The sequence below is a fragment of the Propithecus coquereli genome, unplaced genomic scaffold, assembly GCF_000956105.1.
Source record: "Propithecus coquereli isolate 6110/MARCELLA unplaced genomic scaffold, Pcoq_1.0 Scaffold81, whole genome shotgun sequence".
NCBI lineage: Eukaryota > Metazoa > Chordata > Mammalia > Primates > Indriidae > Propithecus > Propithecus coquereli.
Window position 1 is genome coordinate 5098671 of NW_012154285.1, and position 27476 is coordinate 5126146.

General features: G+C 49.9%; 2 protein-coding genes across 4 annotated transcripts in view; one reads left to right on the forward strand and one right to left on the reverse strand.

The window, feature by feature from the left end:
- CAMKK2 (calcium/calmodulin-dependent protein kinase kinase 2, beta) overlaps positions 1-9333 on the forward strand; it is a 49668-nt gene extending 40335 nt beyond the window's left edge. For 2 of the 3 annotated variants that reach the window (XM_012663460.1, XM_012663461.1), the window contains 2 exons: positions 2104-2204; positions 6137-9333. In XM_012663460.1, coding sequence (XP_012518914.1) covers positions 2104-2204; positions 6137-6209 — 174 coding nt within the window. In that variant the 3' untranslated portion in view covers positions 6210-9333. Of the gene's footprint in view, positions 1-2103; positions 2205-2729; positions 2773-6136 lie in introns of all 3 variants that reach the window. The other variant, XM_012663459.1, reaches the window with a different exon arrangement.
- A 2312-nt stretch (positions 9334-11645) lies between these two features.
- Positions 11646-25791, reverse strand: P2RX4 (purinergic receptor P2X, ligand gated ion channel, 4). Its single transcript, XM_012663517.1, has 12 exons — positions 25588-25791; positions 21925-22072; positions 19151-19222; positions 18977-19049; positions 18451-18547; positions 16666-16746; positions 16420-16561; positions 16189-16325; positions 13432-13525; positions 13256-13321; positions 12853-12948; positions 11646-12357 (listed from the first exon to the last, which is right to left on the reverse strand). The coding sequence occupies exons 1-12, from the start codon at positions 25719-25721 to the stop codon at positions 12340-12342; spliced, it is 1158 nt and encodes a 385-aa protein (XP_012518971.1). The 5' UTR covers positions 25722-25791; the 3' UTR covers positions 11646-12339.
- Positions 25792-27476: the final 1685 nt, after the last annotated feature.

Sequence of the window (27476 nt, forward strand, 5' to 3'; positions counted from 1 at the left end):
AAAAAAAAAAAAAAAAAAAGTTCTGAAACATTTTCATCACCTCATTAGAAACCCCCCTGTTCATCAGTCCCCCCATCCCCTGGCAATCCCTAATCTACTTTCCATCCCTATGGATTTATTTATTCTGATGAGTCATAAATCATGCACTGTGTGGCCTTTTATGTCTGGCTTCTTTTACTTAGCGTCATGTTTTCAAGGTTCATCCAAGTTGTGACGTGTCAGTGCCTCATTCCTTTTTATGACTAACTGCACGGTATGAAGACACCACATTTTGTTCATTTCTTCAGTTCATGGACATTTGGGTGTTTTTACCTTTTGGTAAATTAGTGTTTTTTAAACAGTTATTTTTCTTGTTAGCAACAACCCCTAAAAAAAAAGCAGTTCATTCAGTACCTGAAATAGCTTGAAGGGGCACCACACTCTGGCGGGGGTTGGGGTGAGGCCCAGAGCTGGCTCCTCAGTGACGTCTGTGGGTCTGAGGCCATTCCCTTCACGCGACGCAGCAGCCAAAATCATCACCAAGGGTGATTGGTTCACTCCCTTGCTCCAGAATTTTCCAGGGCCAGCAGCAGGCTAGGTTCCAGACTCCTTCGGGTGAGGGATTCTGAGTCAGGGAGTGAGGGAATCAGATCTGGGTTTCAGAAGGGATGGGAGGGAGGGGGGAAGAAGATGAGCAGGGGCCGAGGGCGGTCGTGCAGGAATGGCTCCATGTCTCAAAGGACCCTCTCCTCCCCTGGCAGGGCTGTCTCCCAGCCACGCTGAGGACCCGGCCTGTGTCAGAGCCAGCGAGGCAGAGGCACCAGCGAGTTCCCACTCCCAGCTGTGGACGAGGCCAGCCGCCAGCGTCTCTCAGGCGTGGAAGGGCCTCTGGACTCTCTGAGCTCCTCTTCCTCACACCACGCCAGCCTGGGAACTGGCGGTCCTCATGGTCCTGGGATGTTTCCCCTCCTCCAGTAAAGTGCTGCCCCCCTGAGAAACTGGTACCCTCGTATGTTGCTGGTGGGAACGTAAAATGGTGCAGCCGCTGTAGAAAATAGAATTAACACATTATCCGGAAATTCTACTCCTAGTCTGTGCCCAGGAGAAATGAAAACATTTTGCGTGGAATACATGCTCACACAAACATCTGTACACAGCAGCACTGTGCACAAAAGCCAAAAAGTGGAAGCACTCCAAGTGTCTGTCAGCAGATGAATAGACAAGGAAACGTGGTCTGCCCACACAAAGGATCACTACTGGGCCACAAAAAGGAACGAAGCACTGATTCATGTGACAATGCAGGCCAACCTCGGAAACATGATGCTAAGTGAAAGGAGCCAGTCACAAAAGGCCACATTTGTATGATCGCATTTATAGGAAATGTCCAGAATAGGCAAATCTATGCAGACAAAGATTAGTGGTTGCCAGGGGCTGGGGCTGGGGGGAACGAGGAGTGACTGCTAACAGGTATGGGGTTCTTTTTGGGGTAATGTAAATGTTCTGAAATCAGATGGTGATGATGTGACTATACTAAAAACCATTGGCTCATATACTTTTAAATGGCGAATTTATGGTGTGTGAATTATATCTTAAAAAAAAAAAAAGCAGCCCCCACCCCCAGAATTATACCTGGGAAGCAAGAGTTTGTTTCTCATTGGGGTGGTTATGATGGATTTTACTGAAAATAAAGGCCTGGCCCTGAAGACAAGGCAGGTTGATGGGCCGGGAGGGCACATCCAGCTGTAGCTCGGGTGAGACAGTACCAGGTGTGCCCAAGGGACAGTGCAGAACCGCTGCCCTGGAGCGCAGGGCCCCATGGGATCGGCTAGACTGGGACTAGATTATGTCAAGCCTTGAACGTCAGACCAAGCAATGTGGACCTTGTCTTGCCAGCAGCCAGGGAGCCAGGGGAGGTTTTGGAACAAGTCAGACTCAGGGATGGCTCTGGGAGGTGAATGCTTGGTAGGAGGGACGCTCCCCAAACAGCCTCCCTCAGAGGCCCACGGTCGGCTGCGAGCCCTAGGAGCTGGCAGGGGCTCGGGACAAGGAAGAAGGAGGATGTTGCCTGGAATCTCCCCCTACGTGGCCAAACAGTCACCCGCCACCTCTTCTCTCCCCTGTCAGATCCTGGTGAAGACCATGATACGCAAGCGCTCCTTCGGGAACCCTTTTGAAGGTAGCCGGCGGGAGGAGCGCTCGCTGTCAGCGCCTGGAAACCTACTCACGTGAGTGCCCACCTGCCTTCCTCCTGGGGTGGGGGGCTGGAGGCCGAGCTTGGGGCAGCCCTGCCCACACACTTAAGTGGCCCCTTCCTTAAGTGGTACCACCTGGGAAGGCTCAGATGAGACCCATGAGGGAAGTGAGCAGCCGCGGGTTGTGGTTTCACCCCGTCCTAGGCTCAGCCCACCTCTTGCTGACAGCTAATCCACACTGAAGTTTTACCTTTCTCGGGGAGGGGCTTGCACTTTATTTGGGGGCCCTTGGCAGTCAGAAAGCACTTTTGTGGCCCAGAAGTGTGAGTGCTCAATGGTGGGATTGGAGGCCCTGTGAGGGGTAAGCAGTGTGGTCTCACTCGGACCTTGCGTGTCCGTGTAGAGAGGTGTCCACTCACCTGCTTGTCAAGACCGCCCTGGACCGGCTCTGTGAGGCTGGTGCTTGGGGTCTGAGTGTCTCTGGAGTGGGGACGGGCGTCTCATGGATCCCAAGTGTTCCTTCTCACTTCCCTTTCCCCCTCCTTCTGGTGATTCCAGCAAAAAACCAACCAGGGAGTGCGAGCCCCTGTCTGAGCCCAAGGTAACGCCTGCCTGCCTGTGCCGTAGCCTCTGCCGGGGCCTGGGGGCGGGGGCAGCTGCGGAGCACGGGGGCATTTCCACCCAGATGACGTCCCTCCCAGTCTGGGCTGCTGTGCCCAGGCTCCCCACCCGCCTCCAGACCTAGGGTTAGAACGAGGGGCATTGAGAGGCTTGGACCGGATGTGGGGTCATGCATGTGGGCTGGGGCTGCAGGTGCATGGCGCTCCACCTGCAATGCCTGCGGAGTCACCAGGTTTGAGGGCCCAGTGTTGCACCTGTGCAGACTTGGTGCACGTCACAGGCCCATGGCTGCCCCACCCTGAGTCTGCGTGGTCAGAGCATAGATCGGGCATGCTGTACTCTGTGGCTCTTCCTGAGGGGCTCTCCAGCCTCTGCCCTTCCTTTTCTGGTGTGTTATGACCTAGAAAATAAGCCCCTTTCCAGCCTGTTGCGAGGGGATGTGAGTCCTTTGACCCGAGTAGGAGCCAGACCTCCTTCCTCCAGGTTGGCTACCCTGCTTCCAAACACATCCAGGCCAGGTCACCAGAGCCTCCTAGGACAGATGAGGACTTTTGTCCCTATAAGACTGGGAGGTCCTGCTTGGCACCCCGATGCCCCTCCTGCTACAATGCCCAAGGCGGGCGGTGACCCCAGTGTCCTTCCCACTGAGCCTGATGTGGCAGCCTGACTCTCAGCTGGGAGCTCCAGGCAGCCATTTCTATTTCTTTTTTCATTTAATTTTTTTATTACTATTTTTTGTGACAGGGTTTCCACTCTTCACCTGGGCTCTTAGAGTGCAGTGGTGTCATCATAGCTCACTGCAGCCTCCAACTCCTGGGCTCTAGGAATCCTCCTGCCTCAGCCTCCCTAGTAGCTGGGACTACAAGCATGTGCCACCATGCGCAGATAATTTTTTGAATTTTTAGTAAAGACAGGGTCTTCCTATGTTGCCCAGGCTGGTCTCGAACTCCTGGCCTGAGGCGATCCTCCTGCCTCAGCCTCCCAAAGTGCTGGGATTACAGGCGTGAGCCACCACACCCAACCTTCTATTTCTTAAAAATAGCTTTATGGAGGTATAATTCACTTACCACACAATTCACACATTTAAAGTGTATAATGCAGTGGTTTTTAGCATATTCATAGTTGCGCAGCCGTCACCTCAATCAACTTTAGAACATTTCATCTGCCCGAGAAGAAACCCTGCACCCCTTAGCTGTGCCTGCCCAACTCCCCCAGCCCCAGCACCCACTAATCTACTTTGAGTTTTCTATGGATTTGCCTATTTCTGGACATTTCATATAAATGGAATCATACAATATGTGGCCTTTTGTGACTGGCTTCTTTCACTCAGCATCGTGTCTTCGAGGCTCATCCACGCTGTAGCATGTCTCTGCGCTTCATTCCTTCTTCTGGCCGAATGATATTCCGTCACATGGATAGACCACACTTTGTTTATCCATTCATCTGTTGATGGATATTGTTTCCACTTTTTGGCTGTCACGGATGAATACTGCTGCTATGAACGTTTGTGTACAGTGTTAGGAGCTGGCTTATGAGATGAGATTTACTGGTCACCCCTACCATAGGAGTCAGGGGCTTACATGGTAATCTAGGAGGAATGCTTGTTTGGAAATTATTCATACTTTTTAGAGGAACCTTGCTGTGCAGAGTAGAGCAGGGAAAAGGGCAGCTAGCAGTCAGAGCCTTCAGCAGACTCAAGAGGCTGCCGCGGTCACCGCCTGGTTCCCAGACATCTCTGCAGCCAGGTGGCCTGTGGCCCCACCTCAAGTGTGAGCCTCACAGCGTAATCGGGAGTGGGAGCCCAGAGGGGTGGCCCTACTGGGCCTTTCTCTTTTCAGCATCTGTGTTAGGGTCTGCCAGGCTGGGGCTGCCTCCTGTCTCTAAGCAAGTCTGCTGTTTGTTTTCTTTTTTAATTTTCGATGAGATCAAAATTGCAAGACAACAACAGACAAGAGATTGGCCCAAAGGGCTTTACCGCCCCTTCACTCTCTCACTTGTAGTCCCAGCAACACCGGGGATCCCTGCCCCTCAGCACTGAGGAGTGGGTGGGATGCTTTCGTTGTGGAAGCTGATTTAGGCATTGGGGGTCTTGGACCGGAGGCCCACCTGCTATCTGCAGTGAGACCCAGAGCAGAAGTTGAGGACCTGCCTTGGCATGTAGTTACAGCTCCCTCTTCCCCAGGGGCCTTTACCTGCCAGATCTTTTTTTTTTTTTTTGAGACAGAGTCTCACTCTTTTGCCCGGGCTAGAGTGAGTGCCGTGGTGTCAGCCTAGCTCACAGCAACCTCAAACTCCTGGGCTCAAGCAATCCTACTGTCTCAGCCTCCTGAGTAGCTGGGACCACAGGCACGCGCCACCATGCCTGGCTAATTTTTTCTATATATTTTTAGTTGTCCGATTAATTTCTTTCTATTTTTAGTAGAGATGGGGTCTCGCTCTTGCTCAGGCTGGTCTCGAACTCCTGAGCTCAAACAATCCGCCCGTCTCGGCCTCCCAGAGTGCTAGGATTACAGGCGTGAGCCACCGTGCCCGGCCAACCTGCCAGATCTTTATCAGAAACATAAAAAGCCATCTCAAAGGCGTTTCTTCCTAGGAACTACAGACGGTACCTTTTCTCTGCCCTTGTGTAGGGACAGTCCCCTATAGGGGACACAGATGAGGTCATTGTTGGGGAATGACAGACAGTGGCATGCCCAGCAGATTCTCTTAGAAGGGGACATCTGCATGATTGTGGCCAGGGGATGGACCCCTCCTTAGGGGATCCCCATCACACTTGTCACACCATCCACGCTGTCACAGCAGCAGCTCTAGCTGGGGCCCTTCAGGGACTCAAGGACTTTTCCTCTCTCATCCTTCTGAGGTGGTCCTTCCTTGGGCCTGGGTGCGGGGCCTGGGGCAGTGGTCCACAGCCCTTTCCTGAGGGCCGGCTGTGTGCCAGGCCAGGCTGGGAGGCCCCGCCCACTGCTCCCAGGAGCTCATAATGAGTGTCACAATCTCTCCCCTGCAAGAGCTTATAGCCTAAAAGGTGGGGGGGTTGAGATACCTACCTGCATAGTGTTTGTGACTTGTGTAGTGATTTAGGTGTTCCATAGGGAATTTTGCGTCTATTTTATAGCTCCTTGCTATGTTTGGCAAATGATGCTGGTCTTCCATGCAAAGGGGATGGATGCAAAATTTAAGTGAGCAAGAAAAAGGGGGAGAGGATCTCAAAGACCAGGTTAAGTAGATCACACTCCAGGTGGTGCGAGACGGCACACTGGGCAGAGGAGCCCAGGTGTGGGAGAAGCTGGCTCAGGGCCCTGCCAGCCCTTCTCTAAGTCTTAACGTTGTTTTCTGTCAAGCAGGAAGCAAGGCAGCGAAGACAGCCTTCGGGGCACCGACCCGCCCCCCGTGGGGGAGGAGGAAGTGCTCTCATGAAAGGCAGTCCCCCCAAGGAGAGTTGGGGGGCCCCAGCCCCCAGCTCCCCCGCACGCATGCATCCTCCGCGGCCCGAGGAGGTGATGGAGCCCGAGTAGCTGCCTGGATCACTCCACCTCGCATGCACGCCGAGTCGCCTCTGCGGGGCTGCTGCACCCCGCGTTTCCATAGCAGCATGTCCTACGGAAACCGAGCACGTGTGTAGAGCCTTGATCGTCATCTCTGGTTATTTGTTTTTTCCTTTGTTGTTTTAAAGGGGACAAAAAAAAAAAAAAAGGACTTGACTCCCTGACTTCGACCTTGGCCGCTGGCTGGCTGAACAGGCGGGAGTGAGGAGTTGCAGACCCGCGTGCATTTTGGGACAATTGCTTTTTAAAACATTTTGATGCCAAAAATCCTTCATTGTGATTTCAGAACCATGTCAGATATACCAAGTGAGCATGCAGGGGGTTTGAAAATCTTGGGAAAAGGAGCAGAAAACTCCGGGGCCCTGAGGCCAGGGAGTTATTGCCGCATTTGAGAGGGAGTGGAAGGGTAGGTGTGACCCCTCATGCAAACCCCAAACCGTGGCACCTTCCAGAACCTTGGACTCAAGGAACCAGAGTAGGGCTAGCCCTGAGTAGCTGCAGGGAGCTTCAATGCAACTTATTTGTAAGAAGGACTTTTTAATTTTTTATGGGTAGAATTGTAGTCAGGAAAATAGAAAGGGCTTGAAGTTTAAGTGCTTCTGGAAGGAGATTTTCCAACCCCAGAAGGGCGTTCAGCAGCTGTGGTGGGAAAAGTTTCTCCTGAAAGACGGAACAAATTTCTTTATGACAGCCACTCAAAGCGGGTTTCTGAGCTAGCCGACGGAGCTCTAGTAAATCTCTCTGTTAAATTACAAAATCTTCAGGGCAAAATCCTACACTTCCATGTACATTACATGGCTTAAGATTAAAGAAAAAATATTTTCAGTTCTCTAACTAGACTGAACTCTATAGTAGTTCAGACTTATTTAGAGCTTCCAGGATATACTTCATGGCTTCAGGCATGTGATCAGAGGTAGAGCTGATGAAACCTATGCCTGTATATATTAGCAGCTTAGCTTGTTTATAACCTGTGTATTCTAGAGACTTGCTAAGGTTTTGTTTTCATTTCAAATACTAACTGATTGTCGTAGTCAGTGAAATACTTACCCAGTTTCTGGAGGGCCATTTGGGAAATACTTTCATTCGACTGAGATGCAACGGTCATCCTTACTGTCAAAGCTAATGTAGGATCCACACTAACACTGGGGTGCCCTTTTAGAGAAGACTGTTGAAACCCAGAGCACTCAGGGTACAGGGAAACCAGGGCTTGGCACAGGAAGTTCTGCTTTGTAGCCAGAAGTCCAGGAAGAAAGGGTTTATCTTTTTGACTTGCAACTAATGTTTGAAGTTTGGTTGAGGATCGAGCGGGACTCCTTCCAGAGCCATGTGTGGGTGAGCAGGAAGTTCAAGGGGGAGGACAACTGGAAGGACTTTGCCTGGGAGATTCCGAGCTCTGCTTGCCGGTGCTCTGTGGGGTCTGGTTTGGGTGAAAGGCAGCATCGATAACTGGGCTCAGAGCACTGCTTTCCCGTAGTTTCCATCCGATCAGCCCCGGCATGAGGACTCCTCATAGAGACAAGAGCGAGGCCTTGTGACCCTCTGCCCAGCCCATTCACAGAGCCCTGGGCATTCTTGGCTTCCATAGATTTTTCTTAAGCTCTTGATTGTAGTTTAGCCAGACTTTTCCTGCAGCCGTATAAGCAGTTCAGAATTAGGGAATGCTGGTTTGGAGGAGCAAAGGTCACCCAGCCTAGGGAGGGTCGTCTTGCCTGCTAGCAGCTTTCTCTTTGTAACCTAGTACTTCCTTTTGCCCACTTCCTTTAAATATGTGGGGCAGTGACTCAGTAGTAGCCCCACCCCTTCTGGTAGCAGATGGGGTTTGATTAGGTTGCAATAAGCACCTTGCAGTGGTTAAAGCCAGCAGATCTCTAGTCTTAGGCCTGGCCTGTCTGTGAGCTCCAGCCTGGCCGAGTGGCTCGCCACAGGAAGATGGCAGCAGGTAGAAGCTTCCGCAGAACGACTCTTGTTTACACAGCCCCACCGGGCAATGCCATCTCTCCCCACCATGGAACTTACCATGTCAGATTTCTCACGTGGATCCTGCCAGCGATCAGGCAGCACCCAGCTGTTCTGGGGGCGGGTGGGTCGAGGGAGGCCCACACTGATACCTTTTTTTTTTTTTTAAACAAACACCAAAGAGAACATGGAAAGGACCCACCCCGCATGGAAAGGATAAGCCAAGAAGGCCGTATACACAAAGCATTAGAGCTACCACTCTCTTGGAGCACAAACAGTGATTTTTCAAAAGCCTGCTCGTCAGGAAAGGGGAGGAGCAGTTGTGGGCAGCTCTTCCGGGTGGGCTGAAAGGATGCCCACAGTTTCTACCACTGCTGCCTCACCTGTGGGACCAATTTGGTGTAAGCGACCTGCAGCCTGCACCTGTGGCCTCGAAGGAAGCACAAATCCTCCATCCCCTTCCGTTTCCTCTGTCCTCTCCCACCTCCCTGTCCATCCCACGGGTCACCAGTGGCCCCCAGAAAGCCTTATCCAGCCTCTTATTGGCACTTGGGGCTCCAGAGGCCTCTCCCCACTGATCTCGCCTTTGTCACGAGGCAGGGCTCCCGTCCTCAGAGCCCTCTGGGGACAAGGAGGGGAATGCCTGAGCAGGTAGATGCAGGCGTGGCCCGTCACTCTCACTCATCTTCCAGAGGGGAGCTTCACGCTGCCTAGTGGAAGAACCGTGACTTCCACTGGCTTCCAAGGTGCTAGGGAAGGTTTCAAGGTCATGGGTTCCCATCTTCTCTCCAGCTGCACGGGCTGAGTTTTGCGGGACTGCTGACTTTTCTATTCTGTGATTTATTTAACGCCCGACGCTTCTGTTTTATTCCTGATCCTTTCTACTATGCATTTTCCTTTTATCAGGTGTACAAAGTTAAATACTGTGTATTTATCACTAAAAAGTACATGAAACTTAAGAGAAAAATAAGCTTTTGGTGTTTTTCCACAGATGTTTAAGCTTCTCTGTAAACTTGAAATAAATGAACGCGAAATGGTGCAAAACCTGGGCCTCGGGGATTTTTTTGTTGGTGGTGGTTTATTTAGGCCGCCTGTCCTTATGTCTGCAGTGAGATCAGATGCCCAAGTCAAGGGTAACGTATGCAGCAAAGCCCTAATTTGTAGCATGTCCTAGCATCTTGATGCTCAGTGTGGTTCCCAGACTAGCAGTGTGTCACCTGGAGTGGGTTAGAAATCAGATGCCCAGACCTGGTTCAAACCTGTTCCCTAGGTGACTTGTCTGCGTGTTGAAGTTTGAGAAGCGCTGCTCTGGCAGGCAGGTGATTGCAAGATTCTGGTGGAGGCCAGAGAGGTGAGCTGTACCAGAGCAGTTCCAGTCACATTGAACACAACTGTGGGCCAGGCACACTATGTGACACTTCGCCCCATGAAATGTTAGCCCCATTTTATGGTTCATCCCCTGTCCGCTGAGGCTCAGAAAAGTTAAGACAATTGTCCAAGAGCTTGAACTTGTCAGCAAAGCCCCCAAACTTCAGAGTCCTGATGGTTGCTGGTTTCCATGGCATCTGGAGACTGTTGTAGAACCGATGCTCCTCCAAGCCAGAGGCTGAGGGCCCTCTGCATTGCACATGTGAATCTAGCCCAGGGCATTGATTTTCTGGCATTGAACCTCATTTTTCTGTCATCAAGGGGCAGAAGATGAAGTCTGAAAGATTCCTGGTCCATTGCTGCAGAAATACAGCATTAAAATCCTGGCCTCGAAGAGTCAAGAGCAGGGAGTTCCTGTTTGAAGATCCCACTGAGACTCTGATGAAAGTGGAAAGAAGTGCACGCAGATGTATCATTCTGCAGAGTTGTGGGGGTCCCTGAGACTCCTGGAAGCCCATGCGTGGATGTGAGGTTGAAGGATTCCTATTTAAGAGACAGCACCAGGGCTAGGGAGTGGGGACGCAGCCAACACAAGATGACTCTGGTGAGTAAAATAAGTAGCGTCCCCTCACCCCAGCTGGCCTTGCATTCCATTTTAGAAAAGAGGCCAAAGTGTCTCCCGCTCCAGAAGACAGCCAGTAACTCTCACTCCTTAGCCTGCAGGATATTAATAATAAACAAACCATTTGCCTTAGTCCATTTTGTCCATTCTGCTGTAACAGAATACCCGAGACTGGGTAATTTATAAAGAACAGAAATTTATTTCTCACAGTTCTGGGAGTTCAAGATCAAGATGCCAGCAGGTTGGGTGTCTGGTGAGGGCTGTCCTCTGCTTGCAAGAGGGCACCTTGGTGCTGCATCCTCTGGAGGGGAGGAACGCTGTGGCCTCACGTGGTGGAAGGTGAAAGGGCAAAATGCAGATGAACTCCCCCTGATCCTACTTGGGAGGGCAGGGCCCTCAGGACTCAGTCACCTCCCAGTATGGCTGCGTTGAGGATTAAGTTTCCAATACGTGACTTTTGGGGGACACATTCAGACCATATCACCATGCCTAAAAATTCTAAGTCCATTTGATCCATGTGCTCAAGCAAGCATGTTTTTATTTCATTTATTTATTTTTTGAGACAGTCTGGCTCTGTCACCTAGGCTAGAGTGCTGTGGTGTCATCATAGCTCTCTGCAACCTCAAACTCCTGGGCTCAAGCCATCCTCCTGCCTCAGCCTCCTGAGTAGCTGGGACTATAGGCGTGCACCACCACGCCCAGCTAATTTTTTCAGTTTTTGGTAAAGACCGGGTCTCACTCTTGCTCAGACTGGTCTCAAACTCCTGAGCTCAAGTGATCCTCCTGCCTCGGCCTCCCACAGTGCTGGGATTATAGGCAGGAGCCACCATACCTGGCCACAAGCACATTTTTAAAAGGCAGCATGAACCAAAGCTTCATCTGAGGAATTTGGTAAACTTTTTTTCCAAAAGCAAGAAAAGCCCAGTTTGGTCATTTATCCAGCAGCTGCAGAGCACTTCTAAAATAATCATTCTCCTCAGTGCTTGGAAAGGAATTTATGGCAAAGGTGGGGGGGGGGTGCAAACTGCTTCCTTTAGGGGGATTCTGAACACCTGATGCAGAATTAAGTCAGTGTGAAGTCGCAGCTGGAAATAGCTTCCTGAACACTTCACGCCTGTGGTGAGCCAGGTATAGGTGGTGCTGATTTTGGTTGGAGACTTAGGAAGCAAATGGGGAGGAGAAAGGACAAGCTACTGCCATGTTACCTACCTAAAACTGTGACCTATAGTGCAGTGCTGTCATTTTATGTGAAAATGTAAGCACAGGTAAGACGTCGCTAGAAAAAAAATCATGTAAACTCTACGGGAACACAACCTAATGAAGATCAAAATTCTTAGGCTTTTAAAATAAGTGGGGGAAAAATGAGAAAACGCCAAAAACAGACTGTTTCAGGGACCTTTTCTGAGCACAGTGAGCTGGACAATAATCAGATTTATTGGTTGTAGTAAAAGGGTAGGAAGGAAAGTTCTAGCACATGCTATGAGACAACACATGCAAGGATTAAGAAAATCTTGTTTTAATGTTTGGTCCTCAGTCACCTAACTCTACCTCATGACCTCAAGGACAGAGTCCCTGGTTGTGGGGAGAGGGATGGCTGCTCAAAGTCTCGTGACCACACCAGGTGGCCTTCCCTTCCTCCTAAAGTGCTTGAACAGAGTTGCCGTGGCTGGGAGGGCTGGGCCTGTCCCGCAGGCAGCTGCAGACAGGAGCTTCTGAGGACGGGCAGCCCCCGAGGCCCTAGAGCAGGCCCCAGCCCTGGAAGCTACAGCAGTGTCACTGCCCCTGGGCCAGCACTCACCCTGGTGACCCCAGGCTGCAGGGACAGCAGAGTTGACCCAGCCAAGAACAGACTGGTAACCTACTGTGCTGAGTGGGCAAACAAACCCTGAACAGGAAAGCCAGGAGCTGCTGGGCAACCCTGAGTACTTGTGGAGAATGAATCGGAGTCTGGAACCTTCTCTGGGGTGACATGGCAGCCGTTTCATTTCTCCCGCCTCCTCACGGTGCTTCGATGGGGCCGTGGGGAGCCCAGGTGGGGGTAAGCATCACTGGTCCGTCACTCATTAGCAAGACCCTGCAAAGAACGGTCAGCAGGTAAGTGCACCCCCGGCACGCACTGCCCCCAGACAAGCCTGGCGTCTGCAGTGAGGTGTCTTCCCTGAGGCCTTCTGGACAGTCCTTCACAGCCAGGGGCACGCAAGTGGATCCTAGGCATGGGACCCAACCCTTCCTGTTATACAAGGTCAGTTTAAGTAGTGTGTGGACATAAATTTTGTCATAATGTCCCTTACCATAACTAACTTGAGACATCATTGACTGAAGCAAGGCTAGGTTTTAAAGAGTGAGTCCGTCTGAAGACAAGTATGAAGTAAACACTAGTACAGTGGTCTGGAGGCAGAGCGGATGCAGAGTGGCGTGGCTGCCACGGTAGACAACGTGCCGGAATAGCGCCAGCCTCTGTAGAAGGGCCTCCCCAGACAGGCCCAGGGCAGGGTTCTTTCACCACTGGGACAAGAGACAGGTAAGATGCTTGGGTATCCTGCCTGCCAGGAGAACAGGAAGGGCCTACCTGCTCGTAATCTTCCACGTATTTATATTTCTTCTCCCGATAGTAGTATCTTTTCTTCATGCAGTAGAGGACTATGACATCACAGAGCACTGTTGCCTGAATTTAGCACAGGGCGAGACAGAATGAGCCGGGATGCTTTTAGCCCCGTTACTCTGTGTGTGCCCCTTCCCACACAGCCTGGAATCTTCTACTGGAAAGGAAAGGCTCTGCCATCTCCCCAAGAGGCCTGGTCTTGGGAAGGGAAGGTAGAGGAGGGGTGGAGTCAAGAGCAAGCAGCCTAGGGGGTCAAGTCTAGACACAAGTCCAGGGTCCAGGATGCCAACCAGGGTCTCCTCTCACTGTGCTGACTGCTACTGAGGACGCCCGGCCCAGCAGGGTGAAGGGAAGGGCCTGTACCACTCACCACCCCCAACAGCGCCAGGCCGGAGCCAATGTTGATCATGGTAGGGATGATGTCAAATTTCCCAGCCTGCGAAGACAAGAGAAAAAGAAATTAAGTTTCTACAGGGGTAGGGAGAGGGCCCGTGTCCCTGCGGGGTGTGAACAAGGGCTGGCAGCGGGGAGCCAGCAGCAAGCTACCTTTCCGAACACGATGATGTCGAAGCGGATGCCATATGCCTTGATGAGAGTGCGCTGCTCGTTGCCAGCGAAGTCATTGTAGTACTTGGCAAACCTGGGGAGAAGAGGGCAGATTAGAGGGAACTGGCACAGGATCCTGGGTCCTGGGAAAGGATGTCCCTTGCAGAGCTGGCCCTGGCTAACAGTCTGCTCTACCTGCTGAGCAGACACTAGAGTACCTCAGGGCCTCTCTGCTGGCTGATGTGAGCTCACGGGGTGGAGGGACACAGCGAAACCTCCCCCTCCAGCATCAATGTCCCCTCCCACAAGACGGCTGAAGCCCTACCCTCTTGCTCTGAATGTCCTTCCTGATAGGGCCAAGCCATCTGCCTCCCTCAAGGGGACCCTGGGTCCCTAAAAGTGAGCATGTGGCCAGCCAGTGCTGCAGGTGGGGGACTGAGTCAGCTGAGAGACTCACAGCACCAGCCCTGAGCATTTTTTTTTTTTAAGAGACAGGGTCTTACTCTGTCACCCAGGCTGGCGTGTAGTGGTGCAATCATAGCTCACCATAACCTCAAACTCCTGGGTTCTGGTAATCTTCCTGCCTCAGCCTCCCAAGTAGTTAGGACTACAGGTTCATGCCACCACACCTGGCTAACTTTTTAAAAAGCTTTTTGTAGAGACAGGGTCTTGCTATATTGCCCAGGCTGGTCTGGAACTCCTAGCCTCAGGTGATCCTCCTACCTTGGCCTCCAAAGTGCTGGGATTATAGATGTGAGTCACCATGCCTGGCCTTTTTTTTTCTTAAACCATCAATGAATGAATGGATAAACAAAATGTGATCTCTCCATACAATGGAATAGTATTTGGCCATAAAAAGAGATGAAGTACTGATAAATGCTACAACATGGACGAACCCCAAAAACATGATGGTGAGTAAAAAAGGCCAGGTAGTGTATGATTCCCTTTATATGAAATGCCCAGGTTGTTAGCGGCTGGGGACGATAGAGGGTGATAGCTAAAGGGTACACGGTTTCTTTTTGAGGTAATAAAAATGTTCTGAAATCAACTGTGATGAAGGTTGCACTTACCTGTGAATATACTGGAAACTACTGAAATCTACACTTGAAATGGGTGAATTGTATGGCATATGAATTGTACCAATAAAACTATTTAAAAGTATATATAGCAACTTTGTGAGGCTGAGGTGGGAGGATCCCTTGAGGTCAGGAGTTTGAGACCAGCCTGAGCAAGAGCAAGACTCTGTCTCTACTGAAAATAGAAAAATTAGCTGGGCGTGGTGGTGTGTGCTTATAGTCCCAGCTACACAGAAAGCTGAGGCGGGAGGATCGCTTGAGCCCAGAAGTTTGAGGCTGTAGTGAGCTATGATGATACCACTGCACTCTAGCCCAGCCAACAGAGTGAGATCTTGTCTCAAAAATAGAAAAGAAAAAAATACACATAGCGGCAGATGGTGGGGGGAGAATCACTGAGACATGGTACCATTTGCTGGCCCGTGTTCTATGGGGATCTACCAGGAGCCTGCACCTACACCCTAGGCAATGATCTGTCTGGCCCACAACTTGCACCTCACAATCCAGGTCTGGGAGACTCAGGTGGGGCCTGATGCTGGCCAAGGTCAGGTGAGTGGGTGTCCTGAGGGCTCCATCAGCTTCTCTGTTCTAAGATCCTAACCCAAGCTTGAGGTTTCCATGGTGGTTTCTATCAGAACCGTGTGACGGTCGAGATGCAGCAACATAGATCTAACTGCTAGGAAAAAATGTCAAGGTCTGCCCTACTCTCAGTGAGCCACACGGTTCCAAAGGACAGCAGATCCTACAGTTTCGGAAATTTCTTACTCTCCCATGTGCATCTGATGCCATGCATCACCGCTAGGGGGAGACAAGTGCAACACAAAAGAGCTGCTGACCGGCTCAGATGGCCTTGCAGGGCCTATTTTTCAGTGGCCACGTGTGGGAGAAATGCAGCAAAGGGCATGTGGAAATGGACGTGGCTGCAGATTTTGCTGCCTCAAGGAGATGGCAGTTGTGACCCTGGCCTAGCCCTCAGATTACCAGCTGCACTGGGTTGAACAGCATCCCCCCAGATTCACATCTACCCGGAACCTGGGAATGGACGTTATTTGGAAATAGTGTCTTTGCAGATGCAATTTGTTAAGATGAGGTCATACTGGAGTAGGATGGGCCCTAAATGCAGTGACTGATGTCCTTATAGGAAGAGGAGACACAGAGGGACGAGGGCTGTGTAACAGAGGCAGAGACTGGGCAGCCCCAGGAAACTGGTTCACCAGCATTTTCAGCAGCGACACCAGCGAAGGCCTTTCTTGAGCCTAAGAACCTGTATCCCCTCTGGAGATTCTGGGGCAGGCTCAGCCTTTGAGAAGCCAATTGCTGGGCCAGGCCCCAGAGGCCTTTGGACCAGAGGATGACAGGATCATCTGCTCCTTGCAACAGCGGGTGGAGGTCATGGCGGAGGCTGGCCCTGGACAGCTCAAGCCACCAGCCTTTCCTGGCTGCTCTACAAATGATCTCAACACGTTTCTCGTGACAGGGAAGGGCAAGGAAGTCTCTTGGGCTGGGATGCCACTGGGGCAAGATGCTGCCTGGAGCACTTTCCCTGGCATGGCCTTCCCCCCTTGGATGGAGGATGGACAGCCTGCCTTTGGGGTGCCGCCTAAGTGTTGGATGCCCCCACAGAAGAGTGACCAGCCACCAGCACCCCCACTACACGAGTGATGGGGCCCAAGCTCATGCCCACCTAAAATTGTAGCCGGGAGACACATTGTGGTCGACGTCCCGGGTATCAAGGCGGCGGAAGGAGTACTTGGGCAGGCAGAGGGCGGCGGCTCTGTCCAGGTTGCAGTCCCAGTTGACTTGGATGCCCATGATGCCCCCCTGGGAGTGAGGCAGGGCAGCAAGGTGCTCATCGGCGCCGGCTCTGGCGCAAGACACGTCCAGTCATGCTGGGAAAGCCAGGGCCTGCACCTACCTCGACAGCCATGTCCTGGAAGCTGTGTCCTGCATTCTCCACTATGTCGCCGAGACGGAATATGGGGCAGAAGGGATCTGTTTTGGCATCATAAATGCACGACTTGAGGTAGGCAGTGGTGATGTTGGGAAGGATATTCCTCCTAAACTCGGGGGCAAGCAAAAAATCAGAGCAAGGAAAACCTCAGGGAAGAGCCAGAAGTTTCTCCAAGACATGGGTGAACTCACACACCTGGCTGCCACTTACTTGCTGAAATTAAATTTGGGATACCAGATGTTGTTCTTAACTAAAAGAGTGAAGTTTTCTGCAGCCCTTAAAAAAGCAGGTCTGAAAAAAATTATAACATATTGTTAATAACAGTACAAATATCTATTTATATAGTCACATACCTATGTAGTATTGTAAAAAACTTATACATATGTATCTTACAATGTCATGTAGTCAAGAAGAAGAGGAAGCATCTCAAGCATTTTCTACGTAAACACTAGGTCAAGGGAAGAGATTAAGCCAAGCCTTCCAGGTTCTTCCTCTGGTGGAAGGGCAGGGCCTTTGCCCCCAGGCAGTGGGAACAGAGGAACCTGCGGGGTGGCTGGGGAGGGCCGAGTCTGGAGGCCTCGCTGGAAATGATTCAGTGGCACTGCTGGGTTTCAGGGCTTGCCTCGCTCGCTCTGGTGTTCTCGGGGCAACGAATGTTCAACAGATCTAGTTTTACAAGTCAACGCAAAATTAAATTTCACCTACAGGCTGGATCCTGACCTCATCTGAAAAGCACACAAAAAGCACCTGCCTACTGGCGCACCCGCCTTTTCTCAGAAGTGCCACGCCAGCTCCGGGCTGACGACACAAGTTGAATCTCTCCCCGAGGGGGCTCATTTCTCTGGTGGATTCTACAGGCGAATGCTGCACTGTATGGCTGACCCTTCTGCGGGGGAGGCCTCCCCTGATCTGGGTGGGATCTTTGAAGTCATAAATAGCATCAGTCGCCTTCCCAGCCCTGAGACAGGAGCAAGGCCAATGACAGGGCCACAGTGAGGAGAGCTGAGCCCGTCCCTGTTGCTGCCAAGTAAAGGCCTTGATCAAGGCACTTCTCTCAGGGCTGTAAAGTCCCCATTCCTTCAAGAGAGGGATTGTAACAGGGTTTTTCAAACTTTTGCCATTTTGTCATTTCCTGTACTATAACTGCACCCCCACATCTGTGTACCTCATATGCAATACTTCAAGATCGACTCATCTTTTTAAAAAAATTGAGATGAAATTCACGTAACATAAAATTAACCATTTTAAAGGGAACAGTGCAGAGGCATTTAGTACATTCACAGTGTTGTGCAACCATCGCCGCTATCTCATTCCAAAACATTTTCATCACCCCAGAGGAAACTGCCCACCCACTGGGCACTTCTGCCCATTCCCCCTCCCCCAGCCCCTGGCGCCCACTAATCCACTTTCTGTCCCTATGGATTTGCCCGCACTGGATGTTGCATATGAATGGAATCATATACAGGTTGAGTATCCCTTATCCTTTATGCCAGAAGTGTTTTGGATTTTGGATTTTTTTGATTTTGGAATTTTGCATCCTGCAAATGGAGCTGACCAGAGGCAGCCTGGAGCAGAGACTGGTGTTGTTCCTTGAGCCCCAGTGCTGGCCATGCTGGCTCTTTTTGGTTTGACTGAGTAAACCTCCCCCTGCCTCGCATACCTGTGTGTGTGTGTGTGTGTGTGTGTGTGTGTGTGTGTGTTAGGTGTATTTGTGCAAATGTGCTTAAGGCACTGAGAAATGTTTCCTGTCAGTTATTTGCAACTGAAAAAGTCCTTACAAGTGAGTCATCTGCACCCATATCGTGAGTGACAAACACTTGTGGTCCACCGCGCCACTGACGGCGACCGCTTTGTGGTTGAGAACCGCTGTCCTAGGGCAGCCTGCCTGCACAGACGCCAAGAGCACATGAAAAGCCGCAACACACAGGCTTAACTCTTCTGCCGCCTCCGCTCAAGGCCAAGACCGGGTATTTCCTTCCCAGGGGCAGGACTCACTTTGGCACGTGTGTGTCGTCCTCTACCGGACACCAGGCTGCCACCTCACATGTCTTCACAGAGCCATCAAAAGGCACGCATCTGCCAGTCGAGACTCCTACAGGGGCAAGGGGGACCCAGGGCCAGGGATGTCTCCTATTTTCCACCTTTGTGGGGTAAAGGTGAGAGCCCCTCCATAGCATCCTATGCAGCCAATCTTAAGCTGGTCCGATTCCAAGATTTAGGCAGTGTCCAGGAATTGGAATCGGGGGAAGACAGTCACCTGAGTGCTGGCCACATCGCTGCTGACTCATGGACAGGGTGACGTCAAGCCACAGAACCAGGCAAGATCTGGGATGGTTTTGGGGGCTCACACAACAGAGGTGAGTATAGAGAGGGGGCCCCAATCTCGACACCAGGCTGACCCAGGGGCATGTGAAGGAATTGGGGGTTTTTCTTTACCCCTGAGATTTCTCTTTGAGAGACGCTCCACAGGGGAGGCGATCTTGTCGGGGGCCGCCCTCCCCCGGTGGCTGTAAGCTCATACCGTTGCTATGGGTGCCTGCGGAGCCAGCAGTGCAGTTGGCATCTGATCTACAAACGGTGGTCTTATCTGGAATCTGGGAAAAGAAGAACAAGTGAAAACAAGCTCCACGTGGCTGGCCCCTCACACAGCCAGACAGGCACAGAGAGAGCGGGTAAGGCCCGGGGAGCCACCTACCTCAGGACAGGTACCCTGGGTCTGGTTCATGGTAACGATCATGTTGGTCATAATGAAGAGGGAGTTTTCCTCCTGCAGAGTGGAGAGAGCACTGTCGTATCACCCTCGGAGTCAAGCAGAGCCCTAAAGTCAGACGTTCGCTTAATAGGACAATTCAAAAAACCCATTCTCCTCCATGAGAGTTTACAGGCTAATTGACAACAGGGACTCAAATATATATTAATACTTGAATGTTCATAGCAGCACTTTTCACAATAGCCAAAAAGTGGAAACAACCCTAACATCTGTCTTGGTCTACCCATACAGTGGAATATTACTCAGCCACAAAAAGGAATGAAGCCCCGACACGTGCCACAGATGGACAGGTCTCAAAAACATGATGCCAAATGAAAGAAGCCAGATACCAAAGATCACAAAGTGTATGATTCCAGTCACATGAAATTTCCAGAACAGGCACATCCATAGCGACAGTAGGTTAAGTGGTTGCCGGGGGCCCCGGGGAAGGGAAATGGGGAGTGACTGCTTAATGGGCGTGGGGTCTCCTTTCGGGGTTAGAAAAATGTTTTGGAACTAGACAGAGGTAGTGGTTGCAGAACATCGTGACTGCACTAAATACTGCTGAGTTTTTCAGTTTAAAGTGGTTAATTTCTGTTAAGTGAATTTTACCTCAATTTAAAAAAAAAAAAGTCTACAACCTGAAATGGTTTCTCAGTAAATCTTGACTTATTGAGGGAAAAGAGGCAACAACTGCGCAAACATCGTCTGCCAACCGGATTACCTCCGAGGTATAAAAACACGAGGCCTCAAAGGTCGCAAATCTGGCTGTTTTTCTTGCCTAACTGGAATTAAAAATAAATAAAACATTCTAGAGAAGATTCGCTCGGGGTCAGCAGGTGACATTTCTCTCTCTGAGAAGGTTCTATTTTCTCCTCATAGGTAAGAAGGTGCCAAATCATTGATTTAGAGTTTGTGGAAAACAATTTGCTAGGATGAGACTGAAGAACTGTTAATAATGACCTCCTAATATAAGGAATAAAAGAAAAAGACCTTAGAAGATTCTAACGGGACCCCTGACTCCCTGAACTGGGCACTGGCATTTTATTTATTTATTTATTTACTTTTTTGGAGACAGGGATCTTGCTATATGGCTCAGGCTGGTCTTGAACTCCTGGGCTCAAGCAATCCTCCTGCCTCAGCCTCTTCAGTAGCTGGGACTACAGGTGTGCACTCCTGTGCCTGGCTAGGTACTGGTATTTTAAAAGGAGACACCTGAAGCTTTCAGCACTTTATACTCCTGGGAAGAAAAGAGTCAGTGATGGGAGCCCCGGGCCTGAGAAGGTGGTGGAAGCTCTAGAATAGCTGGCATCTTCCAAAGAAAAGACTAGAACAAACCATGTTGGGAGACAAGGAAATGGCCACAAGACGAAACATGAGGATGTGCATGAGGCCACAGTCTCTGCTGCCACCTGTCACGTTCCCAGGTGTTCAACATAGACACACACTGCTTGTTTGGTGTTTATAGAAGGCTGCTCCCAAGAGTCTCCCGAGACTTAAATAATTTCAGTACGGTCACTTTTGATTCCTATCTCTTATCTACTTCAAATATAGGGGAACTTCAGTCTGGAGATGAGCCAAGTAGATGCACACAGGTGACTGTGTTTCACCTACAGAGAAACACACAGACATCGTGAAAGCTCATGAACAAAGCCCTGCGGAACTCACACAGCCCCAGCCTGAATCCGCTACGGAAGGCGGAGTTGCTGTGTGTTCCTTTCCACCGAGGGGCAAAAACAGGCCTTGCACCCGTTGCATGTCCAGTGAACATACGGAGCCTCACATTCGCAGAGCACCCTGGCCGAGGCTGAGGCCTCAGAGGCAGCAGCGGTCTCTCCTGACACAGGTGCACGCCCACAGCACTGCCCACCTCCAGCCAGCTACGAATCCCCTGTTCCAGTTGACTGTTGTGGCTCATTAGCTCTGTCTCCTCTATGGACACCCCAAAGACCCTTCTCTGGAGAAGGCAAGGGGAAAATGGACACACTCGAAGAAATTTTCTGAAGTCCCTGCTTTCCTTGACAAGAGCTCTAGGTCAGGAGTTGGCAGCTTATCTGTGTTTGGTAATCCTGGGCCCCCAGCACAGAAGCCATCTGGAGAGGTACGTCAGGGTTTGGCCATGTGGCATGTAGCTGTTACCAGGGCTAAAGAGTCAATGTTTAACTTGGAGCTTTGCAGATTATCAGCCTGGAGACTGGAATGCCGCCCGTGTCAAGTAATTTCTTCCCTTCCCTTTGTTCCTGATGGGATCCTAGGCTGGTATGTCTGTTTCCTTCTGGTTTGAGTTTGGGTCTCTAACTGCGCTTTAAGTTTTTATACTATCTGAAAAGATTTACCTTGTGGGTTTAAGACAAAGCAAACCCAAAATGTGGAAAGGGGATATCTCCACCTGAATTTTTCCCAGGATATAAGAGATTTGCTTTCTCGCCTTTCAGGGCTTGAGACAGACTGAGATGTCCATCTGGAAAGCTTCGTGTATTTTAGCTAGCCACGTTTTAGGGCTGAAAGGAACCGCAGATGACTGAATATGATTTGTCAGTTGTTAAGCCACAAAGAGATCTGGCTGCACAGCTTTCTTAGACTAAAACAATCCAGTCTGGGCATCAGCGATGTTAGAACTCTGGCCATGCCAATCATTAATCAAGTGTGCAAAGTCAGCAATGGGAAAGGTGCAAACTAGAGGTGTCAGCGTTAGACAGAAGCCATAGTCGGAGACATACCTGAGGTGGTATCACGTAATCAGCCACATCCCAGATCCGGAATCCAAGTTGAGAAGTGTTGGTCACAGCCACACCTTTGACCTTGGTAGTAACTGAGCTGACCACAGAGTCCATTTCCTGGTAGCCCTTTTCCCACACAAACACCCACCTTCAAAATAAAACAGGCCTCTTAAATTGCCGTTAGGATTCAGTGAATTTGAATTGATGCCAGGGAGCCTCAGGTAGCCAGAGGCTGAAAGTACGATGTTACTAATTATGTGACTTTGCAAAAGCTACTTAACTTCTGGGGGCTCTATTTCCACTTCTGCAAAATGGGGATAGTAGCACCTAAACCACAGGGTGGTTTGTGGGAAACAGATGATGCAGGTAAAGCACTTCGCACAGCGACTGGCACAAAGAAAATGCTCAGTGAATGCTGTCTTTATTATTAGATACTTGAGCACTTTCAGTCCCCTGCGACTGGTGGGAATCATCAAGAGATAATAGAAGTTATAATAATAGTTACCATTTGAGTGTTTTTAGGTGCCAGGCACTGATCTAAGCTCTTTATATGTATAAACAATTTAATCCTGACCACTTTACAAGGCAGGAATCATAGTTATCATCTCCATTTTACAGCGGAGGAAACAAAGACACACAGAGGGTAAGTGATTTGCCCGAGGTCACACAGCTAGTGAATGGCACAGTCAGGATTTGAACTCAAGCCAGAAGCCTCTGAAGCCTCTTCTCTTACCCACTATGCTCTGTCTAGAAAAAAGAATCCTACCTTTTAAGGAACTTTTTATAGTAGTTTTTTACTTTTCCCCCCAAGAATTTAGGTCACATGTATGCTTCTCTCCTCTGAAGTGAGGATATGACTACCAGTTGGAATAATTAAAAATCTAAAGGCCTTAGCACCTAATAGTTAGGGCACCAAAACCCAAACTGGAGGCAGCGGGCTCAGCTCCACTCCTCATTAGACATAACTCTGGCCAAGTTGCTTAACTTCTTTGTGCCTCAGTTTTTCCTATCTGTAAGATGGGAATGATAATAGAAATTGACAGGATTTTTGTGAGGTCAAATGAGTTAATGTATGTCAAATGCTTAGAACAATGTTTGTGAGTCATCACTGGTAGGCTGAAATTGGCCAGAAGAGTGTATTTACACCTTGGAAATTGGCCAGCACTACAAATCAGAACTCCTCTACCCTGAGCTGTTGTTAAAAATCTACCAGAGACTATTATTGTTATTTCTAGAATCGAGAAATGCTAGGATCCATCTCTTCTTGTAAGTGCTAGATGTTAAGACTTCAGAAATTCACTGGTTTTGGTTACTTATTTATGGGTTTGTTTGACCTGAGCAGTCCCCAAATTCATTGCCCATCCTAGAGATGGACTTTGCTCCTGACGAGTCCTCTTCTTCAGGGCTTCTAGGAATTCAGCTGCAGTATAATCTTCCATTTAATTCCAGTGTGACACACAGAAGCTTAAGGCAGGAAGGCCACTATTATTTTTCTGACACTACTGTTATGCTGACACACAGAAGCTTAGGGCAGGAAGGCCCATGTACTCCCCAAGTATAGTGAGTTGCTTAATTTAGAGATATATGATTTCATTCCAATCATTATCATATAATAAACTACTTCCTCAATATGTGACTGACTGATAACAGAATTAGATAACTAGGAATTGCATGTTCAGTCTTTTTTTGAGGAAGGGTTGCTGTAGATCACTAAGGGAGAAGAGACCACAATTTCACCAAGACAAATTGAATCAGGAAGTTAACACATGAGGCTTTTTTTTTATAAAGCCTTTGGTCAGTTTTGATTATAGCAAGATAAATAAAAGCAAAAGCATATACTGCTTTAAAGATCTCATGACTGAGGTAGAGAATACTCCATAAGGAGCCCCACAGAGCTGTGCTGCCCAACAGAAATATGCTGAAAGCCACACATATAATTTAAAAATTTTAGTAGCCATGTTAAAAAGTAAAAAAAAAATAGGAAAAATTAATTTTAATGATATAGTCTATGTAACCCAATATATCCAAAATATTTTTAACATGTTATCAATAAAAAATGTACCGATCTCATAGGTCATAGTTTACTCTTTTTGTACTGTCTTTGAAATCTGGTGTGTATTTCACACTTAAAGCACACCTCAATTTGGAGTAGGAACAGTTAAAGTATTCAATAGCCACATGTGACCAGTGGCTCCATAGAGTACACCCAGTTATATACTTTCTGCAGCCCAGAATTTTACAGGTAACCTAAGGGAGATGTGAACTGAAGCAAAAGCCAAGAGCAAAAAGCTGCATGAGAGCTCTTGACCCTAAATGCTTCAGGTCTAACCAGGGATATGAACCAGCCAGTAGCAGGTCTCAAAATTTAAAGAGTGTATCACAGTCACTGTAGGGCGACAAGTTGGTAGGACTGGTACCATGTCAACCCTGAGACTTAATGACTCCAAATTTGGGTGTGGGGCAGGTGGTTCTGCTGTAGAGTCCACACCTGGAAAGCCATCTTCTTGAATACTACTAGTATCTACTGCTGATGCTGATAAATGTTGGAAACCAAACCTGTCCCATCATGTGAATTCCCCCGGGGCAGTGTTAACAAATTCCAAACCCTGCCCCAAGGTGGTGGGGTCTGTTACTTTTAAACAATTCTTCCTTCATTAATCTTCCATGATCCTGTAAGTTTGGGATACTAGGTCACTGGTTCCCAAACCTTGCTGGACATCAGAATCATTTGGAGAGTTGGTTATACTCAATAGCAATTGAATCAGAAGGTCCGGAGATGGGAGCCAGCAATCAGAATTTTTTTAAAGATTCCCAAATGGTTCCAATGTGCAGTTTCCGGACCACTGCGCCAGCCCTTTTGAGAAAAGGAAACAAGCCTGTCAAAACACCTGTCAGCCCAACAGCTGTAGACACCATTACACCCCAGGTAGTGTTTACAGTGGTTCCAGTTGGCAAGGTAATTCCCACCTCCTCTCTCAGGTTGTACTCAATTGTAACTGGTGCTTTCCAGTACAATGATGCATTTAGTGAGGCCCCAGGGTGGCAGGGCATGTACAGCATAAGGCAGCAGCATGGCGAATGACTCGGCTAAGGCAGGCACAATAAAAACCTCCGACAATCCCACAAAACGAAGGAAGTGAGCTCTAAATACTTTTGGAGGTGTGACCTCTCTACTATCTCGGGTTACCACATAGTGCTCAAAGGAAAGGACCATAAGCCACAGACCCAGAAGGAACCAAGTGCAAATCCCAAGCCTTGGTTTTGTCAGATTAACAAAATACGAAGTGAAGGGCGAAGATTGAGACATTCAGGGAAAAGCTCCCACAGCCAACAGGCATCATGGAGCAACTCGCAAGGTTACACAGGAAAAGCAGGACTGAAGGTCCAGCCAGGCTTTGCCTTTAAAACAGCATCGAAGCAGCCTCCTGCCTCCCGTGGCCCCGGCACGGAGGAGCGGGTCCGCCAGTGGTGGGAGCACGGGGAGGATGTGTCTCCGGCCTCGGGTCGCCACCCTCGGACTCTATCTGGAGGGCGCCCGCGAGGCTCAGCCGGTGACCAAGCCAGGACGAGCAGGTGCACCGCAGGAACCGCGGGCTGTGCGGGCCACCGGCCGCCCCCGCACTGCGGCCCCGCCGCGGGCCCCCCGGCGCCTGCCGCGCTCACCCGATGACGTAGGCCAGGATGAGCAGCTGCACCGCGCGGTTCATGAGCCCCACTTTACGGCTGCGGATGAGCACGATGCGCGGCGTGTCGTACTCGAACAGGAAGGGCCGCAGCACTTCGCAGCAGCCCGCCATGGCGCCGCCGGCCTCCGCTCTGTGGGTCCCGCTGCCCGAGCCGCCGCCTCGTCCCAGCGCAGAGCCCCGCCCAGGCGGCCGGTCGGCGCGGGGGAGGACCCGGAAGGGGGCGGCGCGGGCCCCGGGGCCTGAGCGCAGGCAGGGAGTGACCTCCTCCTCGAGGATGAATGACCCCCTCAGTGAGCCCCTCAGGAGGGCTGGGAAGAACAAGGGGCCCTCTGAGGAAGGTGGGGCCAGCGAGGAGAGGGTGACTTTCTCGAGAGGGGCTGAGTTCGGGTTGGGGGTAACGAGTGACCCCCTTAGGGGGCCTAAGAGGACTAGGAACCTCCTCAGAGGACTGGAGGGCCGTGGAGAACAGCCACCCCTCAAGAGTGCAGGCTCCCAAACTTGTGCAGGGTCCAATGGGGGCAGCTGGGGCGGCGCTGCTTTCTCAATTTCTGGGGGAAAAGCCTCAAATAGCAGGTATCCCAGGAACCCTGGGCTATAGCCACACACCCTGTGAAATGTCCCTCCTGGAACTGAAGGCTGGCCACATTCCTACTCTAATTCAAATGCTTCCTTAGTTGCAGCCCAGGAAAGGAACACCCACAGTTCCACCTCTTGGAACACAATTTTCTACATGTATATTTGTTCATTCCCTTCAGATATGTTTTCATAGGTGAATTTTATATTTAGTTGTGAAAGGATGGTGAGGCTTGTGAGCGAAATAAATCAGCTCTCTGCTGTCTCCCTCCCTCTGCACCTAACTAACAGGTACCCTGCTGAGCTCTGTTTTCACAACATCTTGAAGGAGCCCAGCAGACAAAAGGAAATGTCAATTTTTTTACTGTTGCTAGACCTATTGACTAAAACTGCTTTTTAGCTTCTGTTTCTATAGCTTGGAGTAGTTCCTGAGAAGCTCCTGGATGACAGCAGGGGGGACAAACTCCAGACATCAAACCCAGCCCAAAATCATATCTTGAGGGCAAGGTTGCAGACAAGATCTCCAACAGCCATTCCTGATAGCCTGCTATCTGTTGCCAAAGCAAAGAAAAGGATGCATCAGTCTCACAGCCATTCTTTTATCTGCTTGCAGGTAAGAAGAAGAGAAGGAGCGGATACAGCAGTTCACAACACCCTGCTAGTTGAACTAGAACCATAAGTCATCTTTCATCCTTTTTTTACATTTCCAAATAAAAGCTCTGAGTAGCCGGTTTTCTAGGCCAACACACTTTTCCATTTTCTTTCTTGTGTTGTGCCCCTTACCACTCTTAGGAAAGTAAAATAAACTTCATCCTTCTACCCTAATCTTTTTTTTTTTTTTGAGACAGACTCTTGCAACCTCAAACTCCTGTGCTCAAGCGATCCTCCTGCCTCAGCCTCCCGAGTAGCGGGGATTACAGGTGCAGAGCACCACGCCTGGCTAATTTTTTTTATTTTTGGTAGAGATGGGATCTCACTCTTGCTCAGGCTGGTCTCGAGCTGCTGACCCCAAGCAATCCTCCCGCCTCTGCCTTCCAGACTGTTAGGATTACAGGCTCTTTGTCTGGAGAAAATTTTTCTCAAACCGGTGTGCACCAGCTCTACACTAGCTCACCACCCTAACAGTTTCACTATTCCATTGAAACATACTAGTAAGCATGTTCCATATGTCAGGTACTGTCCACCGAACAGAATAAGTAAAAAACCACCATCTTCATGTGGTTTAAATTCTAGCAGGTAATTGGCATAAATTTTTAGTTTGTAATCATAGTCAATGGTGGTGCTTTTATTTTC